Raw genomic sequence first — 18,741 nt, 5'->3', positions numbered from 1 at the left:
CCCTCACCTGTCTTTGCTCTCCGGCCAGACCAGGTTTCTGGAGCAAGGCTGGATGTTACAACAAAATCTGGGTGCGAGGCTGCTCTGCCACCCAGCTCGTCGGACTAAGTCCGCGGGTCCCTGCGGAGGAAAATGAGCTCAGCCGGAGACAGGAGCAAGCTGCAGAAGATCCAAGTTTATTGCGCAACAGGTTCAAGGCGAGATTGAACAGCGAGAAAGGGGTGACATGAACTTTTGAGATTTCCCTCCATGTCCCAGAATACAGTGCAAAATACATCCCAGTTACATCATGAATACATTAAGAAGAGGTTGGGTTACACAGATTACATCATGAATCCTTTAAGAAGAGGTTGGGTTACATGGATTAACATATGGAGGAGGGAGGGGGGATATGCAGAGCTGGAGATATGCGCAGATAAGCACATCCTGAGTACCAGTGATGAGAAGACAATGATCCATGTACTGGCATTGCCCGGAGGAAATATTTGGCAGAGTGATTTGACAGGATTAGGGTCTTGACACCTTGCTTGAGGGATTATGGAGGACAGGGGAGGTGTCATGGGGTCCTAGAGAAATTGAGCAAATTGGCACGTTGAGTTTCTAGGAATTTCATAGATTTTAGTCTCTTTTGACATTGACAATTGGGAATAAATGGATATATTGTAGCGAAGAAGGTAAAGAAGACATGCCCCCCCTTCCGTATCACTGGCAGACCCTTTTTCCTTTTCAGAAACAGGACGAAACAGAACTGGTAAGGCTCCCTTGTCCCAGGGTTACCTTAAGCCACAGCTCAAGGGAGACGGCCGTGCTTCTTTGTTACTGGTTAACCCCAAACTACAAGTTGCTTCCACAAGCTTGCAGGCAGAAATTCTTTAGTAAGGCGCAACCAAGAAGCTAGGCGTTGGATTTAGCTATTCCCCCGGATAGGCACGCACAATACAAGAGAAAGTTTCTTGCTTAAAATTTATTTTAAAACATAAAGAACATGCTAAAAAGCAGGCACATCTTTTGGTAGATTACAAGTAAAGAGAAAAGAAAAACGTTGCAAAACATAGCTAGCTAATACTCACTTCTACACTCTAAGGCAAAGATAGGAGAGTTCAGAGTCCTTCAGAGATCCGCATTCAGAGGTCTTAGAAAACCTTCATCACAAAAGAACGGCTGCTTAGGTGGAACATCAGCAGCCGGGTGATTTTGCGGATTGCAGAGCGCGCCTTCCAGCCATTCTCAAGATCTTTTATCCCTAATTTGCACGTGGAATCAGATCCCCCAGGCCCAATCACCACTCTTGGTTACATTTGAATTCTCCAATGACCAGCTTGTGGGTTAATAATTTTAACTGCTGACAGCTGGGCCAATTAAGACTCCAGAGCCTAGATCAAAGTTGTTTCCTCCCTTTCTTGGAGCTTATGCAAATGCACCTCCTTTGGGCAATTAACAGGGAGATAACATCACCAGCTGGATATACATAACTTCCCTCACAGGTGCCAACCCTTCACATTATCCAGAGAATTCCTCTCCCATAGTAAACCTTTCACGCCCTTGGAGCCGACGGGTCTACGGGTTAAAGCAACAGGACCTAGTTCCCATAATTCTTGCTGGTTTCCCACAAGGCCTCACTCTCCGCTTGACCAAAGTACTAACTTTACTACAGGTGCCATGGGGGTGGGAGAGAGAGTGTGGGTATAGCCCCCCCATAAGGCTCTGGGGTTACTGGAACATCGGAGCACCCTGCCTAAAGTGGAAAGCTATAAAAATGTTGGGTGTTGTCAGGGGTTTAGGAGCAGAGGCACGGGCAAGGGAGGAAACAGAGAGCGAAGGGGAGGAGGCAGAAGAAAAGATGAGTGATGACGACGACCCGAGATCTCCTAGTCTTTCCAGTGAATCAGAGGATTCACAGAAAGGAGCACCAGTGGCCAGGGCAAGGGGGGAGTCTAGGGGGGCACCCCAGGAAGATAGAGCCAGAGGGGACTCAGGGGGGAGCAGCTGGAAATCGGGACCAGCGTCACCGCCAGGAAGCAGGGAAGAGGAAGGGAGCCAGGGGGGAAGCGCTGGCAGCTCACCACAGGAGGGAGGGCATGAGTCAGGAGTGGCCACACCTCCATCGGGGAGCGAAGAAACGGTTAAGAGGAAAGTGGAAGGTTGGGCGCGCGCGCCAAGTTCAAATGCAGAGGAAGGCGGCGCAGTAAGCAGCCCCGAAAGGGAACCAGGTCCTAAAGCCCGGCGCAAGGAGGCAGGAGGGTCCGGGTCAGCGTCAGAAGAATCCCGGAAGGAAGAAGCCCCGGGGGGTAGAGGGACCCAGAGGAGGACAGTCAGGCGGAAAAGGTGGAGCAAGGCTAGGATATTAAGTTGGTGCACACGGGGCGGAGACTCAGACGGAGCTTCGCCGACCTAGCTACTAGACGTAGAGTTGCGCGCAGCAGCGTGAGAATGGAAACTGTAATTCAATAAAGACTTTTACTTAATGATCGCTGGCTAGCGTGATCCTCCGTGAGCTAGGATCTTCAAGCAGCTCTGACAGTAAGCTCCGTCTCCCTCTTGTGGGCATCTACAGCCTCGAGGAGGGGAGAGAAACAGGTGCCTACTAGCGAGCTCACGAACGGCAGACGACATGACGGCTGAGCAGCAGATAGAGGAACTCAGAAACGCAGTGGCACAACTGAACGCCGAGGCTCTCGCATCCAGGAAGAGAGAGGAGGAGGCAGCCGCCGCCTGCAGGGATCTCCAGGTCAGGTTAGACGTGCTGACAAAGCAGACACCCCGGCAGGAGGGAATTGGGTTGGCGAGACAGACAGGCGGGCTGGTCTCTCACTTCGATGGGAACCTGCAACAGTATCCCAACTTTAGAGCCGACGTACTGTGCGCACTGCAACTGCTGCATAAAGACTTTAGAGATGAACAAGAGAGAGTGGGGTTCATCATGTCCCATTTGCATGGGGATGCGAAAGCATGGCTACGCAATTTATGGAGAGATAAGGATCCGGCGCTCCAGAATGCAGATGCCTTTATTAAAGCGATGGATGGGTGTTTTTTATCAAGTATTGACGTGGATCTTGCACGGAAGGAGGTGCATGGGCTGAGACAAGGGAGGGCCAGCGTCAGGCAGTATCATGCCCGCTTTTTCGCCTTGGTCAGTGCCCTGGAATGGGACAGAGATTCGGCTCCTGTAAGAGACCTCTTTTGGGAGGGGCTGCACAACTCGATTAAAGATGAGATCGCGAGGGGGGAGAGACCCCGAACCACCCAGGAGGTCGTTCAGAGGGCACTGGCAGTGGGGGTGAGGCTGGAAGGACGTCCGTGGAGCAGGGACGAAGGGCGTGGAGGGCGCGAACCAGCCGGGGGCCCCTCCTTCCTTCCCAGAGAAGCAGCGCGGGCGCAATCCACGCCTCCGCCAGGAGGAGGAGCTGAACCTATGGAGGTTGGAGGTGCAAGGGCTCAGTCAGCAACCAGAGCCCTAGCACCGGCAGCAGTGAAAGCGAAGCCTCCTAGAGGGAACAGGAAGTGTTACGTCTGTGAGGAGCCAGGGCATATGGCAAAAGAGTGTCCCCAGAGGCCCCACAAGCTCACTGCAGCCTCAGCAATGGTGACTGCAGCAACGCAGCAAGGAGGACCACAGCAGGGAAACGACGCTGTCTGGCTGGAGGAAGAGGCACTGGGGCCCAGCCAGACGTGTTAGTGACGCAGTCCCCAGAGATTTTACAGCCCGTGAACCCCCTCCCGCCCAAACCAGTAGTGAGGCTCACAGCATCTCTCCAGCTGCCCAATGGAATCACCATGGACGTGCCAATCACCATTGACTCAGGCAGCAATGCGGACTTTATAGGGCAGGACTTTGTCGACAGGCACGCTGTGCAGTTGCTGCCGGCCACACTGCCCCTGCAGGTTGTCACGGTGGATGGCAGGGAGCTGCTCGGGGGGCAAGTGGTGAAGCAGACGCCACCAATGGTGATGCGACTTGGGAATCACAGAGAAATCATCAGCTTCAACGTCACTCAACTATCTGACACGCCCATTGTATTGGGCATGAGTTGGCTGGACAAGCACAGCCCAACGATGGCTTGGTACCAGAGGCAGCTGACCTTCGGCTCTTCCTTTTGTGCTGAACACTGCATCGTGCCCAGGCAGGAAGGAGAGGAAGAGGAGTCACAGCTGCTGCTAGGCACGCTGCAAGCGATTCCCCACAAGTACGCTGAATTTTTGGAAGTTTTCTGCGAGAAGGAGGCAGACAGGCTACCCCCTCACAGACCATATGACTGCAAAATTGACCTGCTGCCGGGGGCGGCGCTGCCTAAAGGGAAACTGTATTCCATGTCAGAGGACGAACTGCAAGAACTCAAGGAGTTCATTGATCATAATTTGCAGCGCGGCTTCATCCGAGAGTCCAGGGCAGTGGGGGGCAGTCCCGTATTCTTTGTTAAGAAGCGGGACACGCCCCAAAAGAGACTCGTAGTGGATTACAGGATTTTGAACAGTGTGACTAGGCCATCGGACTTCCCCATGCCCCGAATTGACGACCTCCTCGCAAAGGTACGGAAGGGCAGAGTGTTCACCAAGTTGGACCTGCGGGGGGCGTACAACCTCATTCGCATGCGGGAGGGTGATGAGTGGAAGACAGCCATGTTCACGCCACTGGGGACCTACGAATATAGAGTTATGCCTTTTGGATTGCAAAATGGCTCCCACGTTTTTCAAGCATTTATGCATCACGTGTTGGCGGGACTTCTCTACAAGACGTGCGTCTGTTTCTTAGATGACATCCTGATCTTTTCGGAGTCGCAGCAGGAGCATGACAAACACGTCAAGGAAGTGCTGAGCAGGCTAAAGCAACATAGGCTCTACGCCAAGCTGGAGAAGTGCCAATTTGACGTGCCGGAGGTGGATTTTCTGGGCTACAAGCTGTCTGACAAGGGGCTCGCCATGGACAGCGCCAAGGTTCGAGCGGTGTTGGATTGGAAGAGCCCGCGCAACCGGAAGGAGGTCCAACGGTTTGTCGGCTTTGCGAACTTCTATCGCAAGTTTATCAAGGGCTTCGCGATGCAGACGGCGGCCATCACTGACACGCTTAGCTCCAAGAAAAAGAAGTTCATTTGGACAGAGCAGGCAGAGCAGTCCTTTCAGGCACTCAAGCGTCTCTTCGCGTCGGAAGAGCAGCTGCTTCATGTCAACCCCAGCAAGCCGATGAGGGTGGAGACAGACGCCTCGGACAGAGCCGTGGGGGCGGTCCTGCTGCAGAAAGACCTGCAGGGGGTGTGGCGACCGGGAGCGTTTTACTCCAGGAAGCTCAGCAAGTCCGAGCAGAACTACACCATATGGGACAGGGAGTTGCTGGCCATTCACGCAGCGTTCAAGGCGTGGAGGCACTTTCTGATCGGCGCCAAGCACACGGTGCAGGTTTGCACGGACCACAAGAATCTAGAGCACTGGCGCACGGCACAGTTCCTGAACCAGAGGCAGATACGTTGGGCTGAGTTCTTTGCGAACTTCGACTTCCGAATAGAGTATGTCCCGGGGGACACCAACATCATGGCAGACGCTCTCTCCCGTAAGCCACAGTATCTGGAGGACGCAACACCAGCGGCCGCCATGCACATCTTCGCACCAACAGTGTGGGCGTGCGCCGCGGCGACCGTGGACCTAGAGGCGGTGCGACGAGCGTTGCAGGGGGACTCCTTCGCACAAGCAAAGATGGCAGAGGTGCAAAGGGGCAAGGCAGCGGCCGACGGTTTCCAGCTAAGAGATGGATTGCTCATCCGTAAAGGGGCCATCTACGTGCCGGGAGACGAACTTCGAGCCAAGGTGCTGCAGCAGCTGCACGACGCGCCCACGGCCGGGCACTTTGGCAAGGAGAAGACGGTGGAATTAGTAGCCAGGGATTTCTGGTGGCCTGGAATGAGAGGGGAGGTCGCAGACTACGTGGCGAGGTGTGACACCTGCCAGAGGGCCAAACCAGTGCACAAACCGCCGGCCGGACTGTTGGAACCGCTGCAAACTCCGGTCGAACCTTGGGAAAGGGTGGCCCTGGACTTTGTCACGGATCTGCCCAGCTCAAGGGGCAAGACGGCAGTGCTGGTGGTGGTGGACCTGTTTTCCAAGATGGCGCATTTCATTCCGTGTGCTAAGGTGGCCACGGCGGAGCAAACCGCCAAACTGTTCATAGACCACGTGTTCAAGGTTCACGGTCTGCCACGGTCTATTCTGTCCGACCGGGGGCGGCAGTTCATCTCGAATTTCTGGCAGAAGCTGATGGGCTTCCTGAACGTCAAGATCAACCTGGCGTCGGCGAGACACCCGCAGACCAACGGGCAAGCGGAACGGGTCAATGCCATCATGCAGCAGTACCTGAGATGTTATGCAAATCAACAGCCTGCGACGTGGGTGGATTACCTGCCGCTTGCCGAGTTCGCCTACAACAACACGAAGCACGTGTCCACGGGGGTCACGCCGTTCTTCGCCAACAACGGGAGGCACCCCAGAACCTTCCCGGGACTGGAAAGAATGGGGGAGGGGGAGCCGCAGACAGCAGATGCGTTCGCGTCGGAGCTGCAGGAAGTCCACGATCAGCTGAGGCGCCACCTGGAGCTGGCCAAGCACGCATACAAGGTACAAGCAGACAAGCACAGAAGGGTTGGAGAAGAGCTCCACGTGGGAGACTGGGTTTGGTTAGCAGCCCACGCAGTGCCGGCCAGGTCGTTGGCCAAGAAGAAACTAGGGCATAAACAACTGGGGCCCTACCAAGTCGAAGAGCAGGTCAACCCGGTAGCTTTCAGACTGGCACTTCCGGAGGGTTCCAGAATGCATCCGGTATTCCACAGATCGGTGCTCACTCCCTACAAGGCACCGCACAGGTTCCAGGAACCCGGAACGGCGCCGAGTCCGGCCAGAGACAGAACAGGGCACGCGGGAGTGGCACAGAAGGAGCGCATCAACGAAGTCACGGAGATTTTGGACTCCAGATGGGGGGAAGAGGGGGTAGAATACTTTCTCGCCAAGGAGGGCACCCCAGCCAGTGCGAACAGCTGGGTGCCGGGCTACGCCTTAGACGAACCTCTGCTCAAAGACGAGTTTCATGCCCTCTTCCCACATAGACCTATGCCAGCAGACTTTTTCGACGACTGGCTTTTCACGCCCACGCTTTCGGCCAGCACGTTCCGGGGGTTCGACTCGGACGAGGAACCGACACGAGACGTCCGTTCCCCGGAGGGGTCACCCTCGGGATCTGCCTCAGAACCCTCGTATTGGTGGGACGATAGGCCAGAGGAGCAGTTCCGCAGAAAGTGGCTGGAATGCTCAGGACGAGCAACGCCGCCAGGAGGAAGTGAGGGAGAGACGGACATGGACATTTTCGGGGACGACCCTGGTTTCGAGCACGGCGGCACAGAGATGGAAGCGGAGGTGACCGTCGTCGACGAGAGCAGGGAGGAAGACCCGGGAGAGTTCAGATGGAGGCCCGCCACGGGAAGCGACCGATATCCGACGTTCGTCCCTTTGCAACAGCAGCCCCCAGCTCCAGCACCGGAAGGAGGGGAGGGGGGAATGGGGGGCTTCGAGGGGGGGATGGATGTCAGGGGTTTAGGAGCAGAGGCACGGGCAAGGGAGGAAACAGAGAGCGAAGGGGAGGAGGCAGAAGAAAAGATGAGTGATGACGACAACCCGAGATCTCCTAGTCTTTCCAGTGAATCAGAGGATTCACAGAAAGGAGCACCAGTGGCCAGGGCAAGGGGGGAGTCTAGGGGGGCACCCCAGGAAGATAGAGCCAGAGGGGACTCAGGGGGGAGCAGCTGGAAATCGGGACCAGCGTCACCGCCAGGAAGCAGGGAAGAGGAAGGGAGCCAGGGGGGAAGCGCTGGCAGCTCACCACAGGAGGGAGGGCATGAGTCAGGAGTGGCCACACCTCCATCGGGGAGCGAAGAAACGGTTAAGAGGAAAGTGGAAGGTTGGGCGCGCGCGCCAAGTTCAAATGCAGAGGAAGGCGGCGCAGTAAGCAGCCCCGAAAGGGAACCAGGTCCTAAAGCCCGGCGCAAGGAGGCAGGAGGGTCCGGGTCAGCGTCAGAAGAATCCCGGAAGGAAGAAGCCCCGGGGGGTAGAGGGACCCAGAGGAGGACAGTCAGGCGGAAAAGGTGGAGCAAGGCTAGGATATTAAGTTGGTGCACACGGGGCGGAGACTCAGACGGAGCTTCGCCGACCTAGCTACTAGACGTAGAGTTGCACGCAGCAGCGTGAGAATGGAAACTGTAAATCAATAAAGACTTTTACTTAATGATCGCTGGCTAGCGTGATCCTCCGTGAGCTAGGATCTTCAAGCAGCTCTGACAGGTGTTAACAAGAACTTGACTATGGGCCAGACGAGGAAGACACCCTCAACCAAAGTAGAGAAGGAGAAACGAGGAGAAAGAAAGAAAAAACCGACTTGATGGAGATTCTTGCTTTCAGAGTGAAATCAGCTTATGCAAAAGCAAATAAACTACCAGGAGTTTGATTGATTTTATGAAACTCAAGATGAAGAACTCCAAACACACTACCAGAAAAACTGATTACAATGCTCAAAATTGCTGAAGAAAAGAACCAGCTATAAGTTTCTGGCTGATACGCTCAAGAATTCAATTCCCTTTAGTTGAGAATTCCTGGAAGGGAACTTTTTTATGTACATAGGGAAGAAACAAAGATGGCAAGGGCCAATAAAAACAGAGGCATTCTAGAGGAAATATATTTTTAAAAAGAGCTGGGAGATGGATGCATCAGAGAGCCAGTGTGGTGTAGTGGTTAAGCGCGGGAGTCTCGTAATCTGGGGAACCGGGTTCGCGTCTCCGCTCCTCCACCTGCAGCTGCTGGGTGACCTTGGGCCAGTCACCCTTCTCTGAAGTCTCTCAGCCCCACTCACCTCACAGAGTGTTTCTTGTGGGGGAGGAAGGGAAAGGAGAATGTTAGCCGCTTTGAGACTCCTTAAAGGGAGTGAAAGGCGGGATATCAAATCCAAACTAGACGAGCTGGAGGAGGGAGATAGCTGATAAGGGGAAAGGGGACTTAAAACTGTTTAAAGGATTCAATGATGGATTTAAAATTGTTTTCATTGAATGTGAATGGTTTGAACAACAAAACCAAATGAAATAAAATTACACATATTTTCACAAGGAAACAACAACAAAAAACGATTCTTGGTAAATAAAGGACTAGGACAGGAATTCATATAAAACAAAGAAAAGAGGGGTGGTACTATATATATATATGAATTCCAAACTGGACTCTAAACAGATCTTTAGAGGTGAAGAATTATTGCAGTGAAAGTGATGGTGCAAGGAGAAAAAAATATTATTGGTAGGAGCTGACGCACCTAATGAGGAAAAAGAAAGATTTCTTCCAACTATTGGATGAAAGTATGTCTGAGGTTTATGTTGGAAATATAATTATTATGGGCGATTTTAATGGAGTAGTATCACTGGACTAAGACAGAACACTGCAGAAAGGTATCTCAAAAGAAGGCAAAATACCAAATACTTTTTTTGTAATTAATTATGTAATTAGGAAGAATTTATAGAGAGTTTGGGAAATGTATAAGGATTTGTTGGAAAAGAAAACATCTTTGTGGCTTTCAGCCAACCAGATGAATTATAACTAGGGAGAAAATTACTTTACTTAGGGTGATGCTCCTGAAGAAACCATGAAGCATTTCTTTTAGGGATAACTGGGTCAAATGTTCCAAGAAGACAGATGAACGACAGTAGCAAGAGTACTTTATGCACAAAAATGGCAAAATCAAGAGACAGCTGCACTGTTCCAAAAGTGATGGAATATGTCAAATTGGCAAATTTAACTATGAAAATAAGAAATCAAGGCAGACTTTAAAGAGGAGTGGAAACCTTTTGTTGAATATTCAAAGAATTTTTGTAAACATGTACAAACACAGGTAGGAGCTGAATGAAAAACAACAGTTGAATACTTGCTGGAGAAGAGTGTGGAAAAGGTAAGGTGTAAATATCTGAAAGATGCAGCAATTTAAAAATTCTATGGGGAAACCATGGAGAGGAAGTCAAGTATGAAATAAATGTATATCTGGAAAGTATGTAGCAATTTGTAAATAAATTCCATATAAAAACAAATTGCATATAAAGTAATAGAAGAACTTCCCACACTCCTTCCATTCAAATCATTTCTGCTTTTTCTATTTGTTGGTATATCTGTTGGGTTTCAACTCTTAAAGCTTCTCCTCCTTGTGAGTCCATTGCTGTTTTGTAAGAACATCAGGATTGAAGAGCTATCTACACTCCATATAAGTAAGTGGTTTTCGCTCTGAGTTCAATGGTGTTTGCTAAGGTGTCCACTTCTATTGAAGCTCTTTCCAAACTCCATGCATTTAAATGGGTTCTCCCCTGTGTGAGTCCGTTGATGCTTTCTAAGCGTTCCACTCTCAGTGAAGCTCTTTCCACACTCCATGCATTTAAATGGTTTCTCCCCTGTGTGAGTCCGTTGATGGTTTCTAAGGTTTCCACACTGACTGAAGCTCTTTCCACACTCCATGCATTTAAATGGTTTATCCCCTGTGTGACTCCGTTGATGGTTTCTAAGTGATCCACTCTCAGTGAAGCTCATTCCACATTCCATGCATTTAAGTGGTTTCTCCCCTGTGTGAGTCCGTTGATGGTTTCTAAGTGATCCACTCTCAGTGAAGCTCATTCCACATTCCATGCATTTAAATGGTTTCTCCCCTGTGTGAGTCCGTTGATGGTTTCTAAGTGATCCACTCCTAGTGAAGCTCATTCCACATTCCATGCATTTAAATGGTTTCTCCCCTGTGTGAGTCCGTTGATGAATTCTAAGGTTTCCACTTTGACTGATGCTCTTTCCACACTCCATACATTTAAATGGTTTCTCCCCTGTGTGAGTCCGTTGATGAACTCTAAGTTGTCCACTCTCAGTGAAGCTCTTTCCACACTCCATGCATTTAAATGATTTCTCCCCTGTGTGAGTCCGTTGATGAACTCTAAGTTGTCCACTTTGACTGAAGCTCTTTCCACACTCCATACATTTAAATGGTTTCTCCCCTGTGTGAGTCCGTTGATGGTTTCTAAGGTTTCCACACTGACTGAAGCTCTTTCCACACTCCATGCATTTAAATGGTTTCTCCCCTGTGTGAGTCCGTTGATGAACTCTAAGTTGTCCACTTTGACTGAAGCTCTTTCCACACTCCATACATTTAAATGGTTTCTCCCCTGTGTGAGTCCGTTGATGAAGTCTAAGTTGTCCACTCTCAGTGAAGCTCTTTCCACACTCCATGCATTTAAATGATTTCTCCCCTGTGTGAGTCCGTTGATGAATTCTAAGGCTTCCGCTAGTAGTGAAGCTCTTTCCACACTCCATGCAATTAAATGGTTTCTCCCCTGTGTGAGTCCGTTGATGAAGTCTAAGTTGTCCACTCTCAGTGAAGCTCTTTCCACACTCCATGCAATTAAATGGTTTCTCCCCTGTGTGAGTCCGTTGATGTTTTCTAAGGTTTCCATTGTCAGTGAAGCTCCTTCCACACTCCATACATTTAAATGGTTTCTCCCCCGTGTGAGTCCGTAGATGAATTCTAAGGCTTCCGCTAGTAGTGAAGCTCTTTCCACACTCCATGCATTTAAATGGTTTCTCCCCCGTGTGACTCCGTTGATGAATTCTAAGGTCTCCACTCTGACTGAAGCTCTTTCCACACTCCAAGCATTTAAATGGTTTCTCCCCTGTGTGAGTCCATTGATGTTTTCTAAGGTTTCCATTGTCAGTGAAGCTCCTTCCACACTCCATACATTTAAATGGTTTCTCCCCCGTGTGAGTCCGTAGATGAATTCTAAGGCTTCCGCTAGTAGTGAAGCTCTTTCCACACTCCATGCATTTAAATGGTTTCTCCCCCGTGTGACTCCGTTGATGAATTCTAAGGTCTCCACTCTGACTGAAGCTCTTTCCACACTCCATGTATTTAAATGGTTTCTTTGTTATTCCCATTGGACATGCCCCACCAGAATTCTGACTGCCCTCTCCATTGTCTTCTTTCAATGGGGTGGGGAGAAAATCCTATTTGTTTTCTAGGAAGAGAACAAAGGAATATTACACACATCAATTAACACCTGCTCTTATTTTAACGTCTTGTACAATCTCTCCTGTCCTCCATATGTTCCAAATGTTTAGGAAAGGCAAATGAAATAATGTAAAATAATGGTCATGCATCATCAACCTTTTATAACCCTTAATTATTGTTAATGAAGCAGTATTATATTAGAATACGGTTGAACTGTGGGCTTTACGTTTGATAAAAAGTGGTTTATCACAAGAAAGGGAGCTGCTCTATGTTCCATGAACCTGGCCAATATTCATCAGGGTCCTAAGTTCATCATGAAGTTCTTCATCCGCTGCACTATAATCCTCCACCCCTTGGGCCACATTTTGTCCCCTTCGACCTCTAGATCTTTATTAATCACCTGCACAGTCCCTTTGGCCTCAGGAGGTCCATACTGACCATTTTGGGAGACCCATATATAAGTCTAGTGACAAGGCTTGGTGTTTGTGGTCGGTTGAAGGAGTGCTCAGTGGGAGAATGTTGTTGGGGCTGGACCTCCATCTCTCAGCCTTGCATTCTTGAATGGAGAGAGCTGGAGATGCAGAAGGAAAGCAGCTGGAGCCTGACTGCTGGGAAGGCCAGATTGAGACACCCACCCCCATTATGATTTATAATAATTATATGCCGCCGGGTCTCGCACCTGCCTCCTGACACTGGCTTATCTTAGCGGAGATTCCCTGTCCAGGCCTCTCTCACTGTTCTTCCTCCTTTGCCCTGGGTGGCCAAGGGCTTCTGGATATTCTAGCTCTGCTCCAACTGGGATTTATTTATTAAATTGTTATACCTCTTTTCATATGAAGAACACAATATAAAAATATGTGTGACACTGAAAAAGGTGAGCATTAAAGGTGAATAACACTGATTGTGGGAAAGAAAAGAAAGAAGATGAAACAGCAGTGTGTCCACCAGAATGTAATAATAATAATAATAATAATAATAATAATAATAATAATAATAATAATAATAGAATTTATAATTTCCCAAAGGGCACATCTTGAACATCATCTCTTTATGCTTTTTCTATTGACTTATGTGGATATAATGTATAACAGGAGCTAAATGTTAATTATCTTATTTTTTATAAGCATTTTGTTTCAATTACTATTTTTTGACTACCTAATCTGAGTTCTTATACAGTGGTACCTCGGGTTACATACGCTTCAGGTTACAGACTCCGCTAACCCAGAAATAGTGCTTCAGGTTAAGAACTTTGCTTCAGGATGAGAACAGAAATTGTGCGCCGTCGGCGTAGCGGCAGCAGGAGGTCCCATTACCTAAGTGGTGCTTCAGGTTAAGAACAGTTTCAGGTTAAGAACGGACTTCCAGAACAAATTAAGTACTTAACCCAAGGTACCACTGTTTCAATTACTATTTTTTGACTACCTAATGTGAGTTCTTATACTTTTTAAAGTTTTTCCAAACTTGCGGCCCATGGGCCTTAGGGTGCCTATGCCTGGGATAGAGGGTTAAATCAGGGCAGGCCAAATGGGACTCAGCTCCGTCCCCTCCTTGCCCCTCCCTGCACCTCCTGCCTGAGGGGGCTGCCTCAGTCTCCCTCACGGTGGAGCAGGCCCTGAGAACAGCCTTCTCACTGCCTTCCAAAATAGTCATACCTCGGGTTACAGATGCTTCGAGTTGTGCGTTTCCGGGTTGCGGGTTATTTCCGGGTTTCAGCGCTCGCACATGTGCAGAACCACTAAATCACGCTTTGTGCGTGTGCAGAATCACCAAATCGCAACCCACACATGCGCAGACGCAGCGCTGTAGGTTGTGAATGTGCCTCCCGCACCGATCACGTTCACAACCTGAGCATCCACTGCACAGGAAAGATGACACAGAAGACCTTGGAGTCACACTGTGGAAAACAACAACAACAACAATTGGTTATACGTCAGTTTGGGCTGCCCTGGGCGGTGGCGTAGGGTGTCCCCGTTACAACAGCCCTGCAAAATAGACCGGAGTCGCTACGCGCTTTTGGGACTTGGAAGAGTAACTTACGGCAACCCCAAAGGACAGTCCAGTGTCGAAATTATGGGGGCCTCTTTTAAATAGGGGCTGGTGTTTGAACTTGGGCTTTGCTAATGTTACGGAATTGGCGGGGGGGGCACTTGTGGGAGAGCAGGTTTCTTTGGCCGTCTCCCCCTTCCTTGCTTGCCCCTTCTGCGTTCCCACGGCAAGTCCAGCCGAATTAGACTATGGCGTGTGCTGCATATCTCCGCCTTCAGACGGAGGGAGCCAGGCAGCTTTCCGGGTCATGTGCCCAACTTTTCATGAGCCGATATTAAATCCCAAAAGACCTACAGCTGTTTGTTACAAAGTGAGGGGGCCAATTCCGGTAGGTTTGTGATATTAACTCTTTCCACGCTCATTTCTGATGCTCAGAAGCAGGTGCACCCTTTCCTATATCGTCCTGATGACATTCTCAGTCTGACAAACAGCATTTACACAGAAACACGAATCAAACACAAAAAACCCTTTACATAACTCCCTTTCTAAAATACACTGAGACCATCTTATAACATATCCCCGCTATAACACACAAGTTCTAATTAAATCCTAATATTTACTATACCTAAACATTGAGCACCACAGACTAACAATAATAATAATAATATGTATTATTTATACCCTGCCCATCTGGCTGAGTTTCCCCAGCCACTCTGGGCGGCTCCCAATCGAGTGTTAAAAAAATATTATTTAAAGGGAGCGCTGAGCAGAGCTCCCTGGTGCCCTGCGGAGGCATTGCGCCACTAAGGCAGAAGCTAAAACAGCTAGAGGGAGCGCTGCGCAGCGCTCTCTCTAGCTGTTCTGGCTTCTGGGGTAGCCTGCGAAGCTTCCGCAGGGCAGCAACGAGCCATCATCCCGGGCTTCCCCCGCCAGCCCCGACAAGCTCTGGGAGTATTCCCCACCTCCCGCAAAAGCCCACAGGAGCTGTGACCCTTTAAGGAGCGTGCGGCTCCTGCGAGCTTTTTTACAAGGTGGGAGAAGGGACTGACGCAGCCAGTCAGTCCCTTCTCCCTCCTCAGGGAAAAGTCCCCAAGAGCGGCGTGCTCTTTAAAGGGTGTGCGGCTTCTGCGGGAGGTGGGGGAATTCTGTAAGATTATTTGGGGAAGTTTTTCTAATGAGAAGATATTGTCACAGATGCTTGTTTTTGCCATTCTCAAAAGTGTGAATTTTGTCTGCAGAGATAACATGCCTTTTCTTCACAGGAAAAATAATAAATAAACAAACAGAGTTAACAGAAAACCTTAATCCCATTGTTCCTTTGCAGATTTATATACAGAATCAATCCCTTAAATGCTGAGTTCTAAGAGGTTCAATAAACAGATTGTTTGCAGTGGAAGAGATCTGCACAAGTAGCTAAGTGTGAAGCAGTAAAAATGAAAGTGCAACCTTGTGAGCAGAATACTCCACACATCTTGGGGTCTTTGTGTAATAATTGTGCAACTCAGACTTGAGGCAAGCGCTGAAGGCTCTTCAGGGCTGGCAACCTCTTCCCAATCCCACTTGGTTCCAACAACTTCACTAACACTTAACTGTACAGAATAGGCACATGGATGCAGAAGCCAATCCAAAGGGGTGGCTGGTAGTGGAGGTGGTGAAATGCTTAAGTTCTGAGTTTTTCATGTGTGCTAAAACTCAGCCTGCTTGGTTGTTTAAAAAAAAATGTTTACCAACATGCTATATCATTGTTTTACTTAAATAAATTGCTTAAGTTGTTATTAAGGAAATGATTGTTTTTCTCCTTCCAATAAATTACAGCAGAAATGTTGTCCAAATATATACAGTTAACTTATTAAACCTCAGAATGATTTCATAATTATCTGTCTATGTATTTCTAATAGTGTAACCAAATCAGAAATTTTTGATTTAAATAGAATCATACTGACTAGTGATTTATTGTAAATTGTGATTGAAATCAATTTGATTTATATCAAATTCACCCTGATTGCAATCTACCACGACGTCTGAAATAAGGCTGGAAGTATACAGAGGCGAACAGGACAATGTCCTGGCAGCTGCTACTACTTAGGGGTCTAAAATGGATAAATGAAAATATCATCAATCATCACACACTCAGTTTCATCAGCAGGGAAGCCAAGATGCATCCTAGCAGGACTTTTGGGTTTGCGCTAGGCTACCAAATGGTGGTATTCAGGACAATCCAAAGTATGGAGATAAGTCCTAGCGAATACAGATGATCTGGGACAGCCAACACCCTCAGCAGGGAGGCTGGGTGATGGGGGGGGTCAGGGGTGCTGGAAGGGGAGGGGTCTCTGTCGAGGTTCCTCCCCTTCCTTTAACCCTTCCATGGACTCCCTCTCTCCGTTTCCCCAGCCAAAAGGGACCCAGCCAGGCGCCCCACGACCCCAGGGATTCCTGGGGACAAACTGGTAAAATCAGCAATGCTACACTGGGTCAAAAATATAGGTCATGATTAGAGCTGGGCGATATATTGGTATATTGCCCAAGACTGGCTTGAAGTTTACATCGTGATAACTGTTTCCTAATACTGAGCTGGCAATATATTACGAATCACAATGTCTGCAAGGGCTAGGCAACACCTGCTTTTCAACATTGCGATAACTTACCAGCTAAACGCTGTAATGTTAGTAGCAGCTAAACCTCACAATATCACCTGCTAAATATTGCAGGGCTATTAGCAGATAAAGATCGTAATGTTATCATTACCAAACCTCACAATATCACTTGTGGTTTATTACCAGCTAAACCTCACAATATCACCTGCTAAGTATTGCAGGGCTATTAGCAGATAAAGATTGTAATGTTATCATTACCAAACCTCACAATATCACTTGTGGTTTATCACCAGCTAAACCTCACAATATCACCTGCTAAACGTTGCCATGTTATCAGCAGCTAAACATTTAAATCAGCCACAAGGTCTGAAATAGGGGTGGAACTGTACAGGGGAGAGCAGCACAATGTCCTTGCAATTGCTACTACTTAGGGGTCTAAAACGGATAAATGACAATATTATCAATCATCATCTCAGCGGGACTTTTGGGGTTGGGCTTGGCTAGCAAATGGTGGTATTCAGGACAATCCTGTATGGCAATGATGATCTGGGACTGCCAGCAGGGAGACTGGGGAATAAGAGGTGATGGAAGGGGCGGGGTCTCTGTCGAGGCTCCTCCCCCTTTTCCATTAACCCTTCCCTGGACTTCCTCTCTCCCTTTCCCCAGCCAGGCGACCCCAGGGAGAATGGGGGGCCTCAGCCCCACCCCCAGCCCTCCTTGGGGTCCTCCTTCCCCTTCCCTCTCTCGGCCCCCCAGGAAGGAGAAAGGGGAGTCTGGCGGGGCTGCTGCTGCTGCTGCCCAGGAGACCTTGCAGGTCTTGGGTCCCCCCTTGCCCCCCCCCCTGGGTCGGGGCCTGGATCGGGGCCCCTGTCGACGGGCCCCAGGGAGGGCGCTCTCCTTGCGGGGGGGTCTCTTCCTCCTCCCCCCCCTTGTCCCCCCCTCTATTCCCCCCCCTTCTCTCCCTCCCCCTTTACCTCTTGGTCCTCCGCCTCCCTGGCTCCGGATTAGTCCGCTCTCCTTGTCTGCAAGAGAAAGGGCGGCGGGGGCGGCAGGGGGAGGGGGGGCTCTTCAGCGACGCCCCTCCTCCTCCTTTCCCGGTCTGGCCACTTCCGGCGCGTTTCCCAGCGCCACTTCCGGCGCCTTTCCCGACGCGCGTGTCCCTAGAGCTACGTACATAGAGTAGCCCCTCCCTGTCTTGGGATGGGAAGGCGACGGGGCGGCGCTGCCTCGGGGGCTCCATGGGGGCCTGGCCCCCCTCCCTCCTCCTCCCCACAGCAGGGGGCGAGATGGCGGCCGGGGGGGGGCATCATATCTGGGGGGGACCTGGGTTTGCGGGGAGAGAAGGAGGTGGTTCTCAATCTGCAAAGAGGGAGGCTGGGAGGGGAGGGGCTGAGTGAGGAGGGGGGAAGGGCTGCCCCTCCCCCTGTGGGTCAGGAGAGTGGGGGAGGGGCTGAGTGAGGAGGGGGGAAGGGCTGCCCCTCCCCCTGTGGGTCAGGAGAGTGGGGGAGGGGCTGAGCCAGGGAAGCCAAAGGGGGGTCCCTCCCCCCTGATACGGACCGAGAGGGGGGGGGACTATTCCCACCCCCTCTTCTTCTTGACTATCCGAGGCGATGACCTCGAGGGTGCCCACAATGCACCCACCCTCAGCCCCCTCACCGTTACACAAGCACCACACGTCTCCCGCCACCCCTTTTCCTTCTTTCTTTCTGGAGCGAAATAAGCTCAAATATATGAACATATCCTCCTATCTCTTCCTATGGCTATTTGCGCTCCATTCTTAGAACGGGTAGACCTGGCGTTCCAGCTTCTCCGCTAATTCCTATGGCTGCGCCTTAGCCAATCACAACCATGCATTTATCCTGCACGAGCTAGCTCACGGAGCCCTTGCACGCCTCGTTGAGCCTACTGACAAGCTGCTGACGGCCCCCCACGGCGAGAACAATGGATCCGAAACCAAGGGCCTCGTAAAGCTGTCAAAATGTATCCATTCTTGCTACAATGTATCCATTTTGTTTCCACTTTCAATCACCAATATGGAATAGGTCAGACAGCATAGGAAACCTTTGGAAATTGATATAAAATCAACCGTAACTCCGATTTCTTTCCTCTTGGTGTCAT

The 18,741-nt window shown here is 50.0% G+C and overlaps 4 protein-coding genes across 9 annotated transcripts in view; 2 read left to right on the top strand and 2 right to left on the bottom strand.

The window, feature by feature from the left end:
• LOC310701520 (uncharacterized protein) overlaps nt 1-18,741 on the top strand; it is a 236,561-nt gene that overhangs the window by 155,457 nt on the left and 62,363 nt on the right. The window lies entirely within an intron of this gene.
• The window catches only part of LOC310701885 (uncharacterized protein), a 211,640-nt gene that overhangs the window by 165,748 nt on the left and 27,151 nt on the right, over nt 1-18,741 (top strand). The gene's annotated exons all lie outside the window — the stretch shown is intronic.
• Nucleotides 1-18,741, bottom strand: part of LOC310701678 (uncharacterized protein) — a 56,426-nt gene that overhangs the window by 26,916 nt on the left and 10,769 nt on the right. The window lies entirely within an intron of this gene.
• LOC310701503 (uncharacterized protein) lies at nt 8,890-17,672 on the bottom strand. Of its 6 annotated transcripts, XM_083492485.1 has the most exons (4): nt 17,598-17,610; nt 14,384-14,509; nt 13,696-13,898; nt 8,890-12,050 (listed from the first exon to the last, which is right to left on the bottom strand). In XM_083492485.1, the coding sequence occupies exon 4, from the start codon at nt 11,968-11,970 to the stop codon at nt 10,291-10,293; it is 1,680 nt and encodes a 559-aa protein (XP_083348611.1). In that variant the 5' UTR covers nt 11,971-12,050; nt 13,696-13,898; nt 14,384-14,509; nt 17,598-17,610; the 3' UTR covers nt 8,890-10,290. The 6 variants fall into 6 exon arrangements, with proteins under 6 accessions (XP_083348611.1, XP_083348609.1, XP_083348610.1 ...); XM_083492483.1 differs by lacking the exon at nt 14,384-14,509 and having other exon boundaries at nt 13,696-13,937; nt 17,598-17,672; XM_083492484.1 differs by lacking the exon at nt 14,384-14,509 and having other exon boundaries at nt 17,598-17,672.

Source organism: Podarcis liolepis, assembly GCF_965112155.1.
Source record: "Podarcis liolepis genome assembly, chromosome: 2".
Taxonomy (NCBI): Eukaryota; Metazoa; Chordata; class Lepidosauria; order Squamata; family Lacertidae; genus Podarcis; species Podarcis liolepis.
Note: the sequence above shows the minus strand (reverse complement) of the source record. Positions and strands in the feature narration are given on the sequence as shown.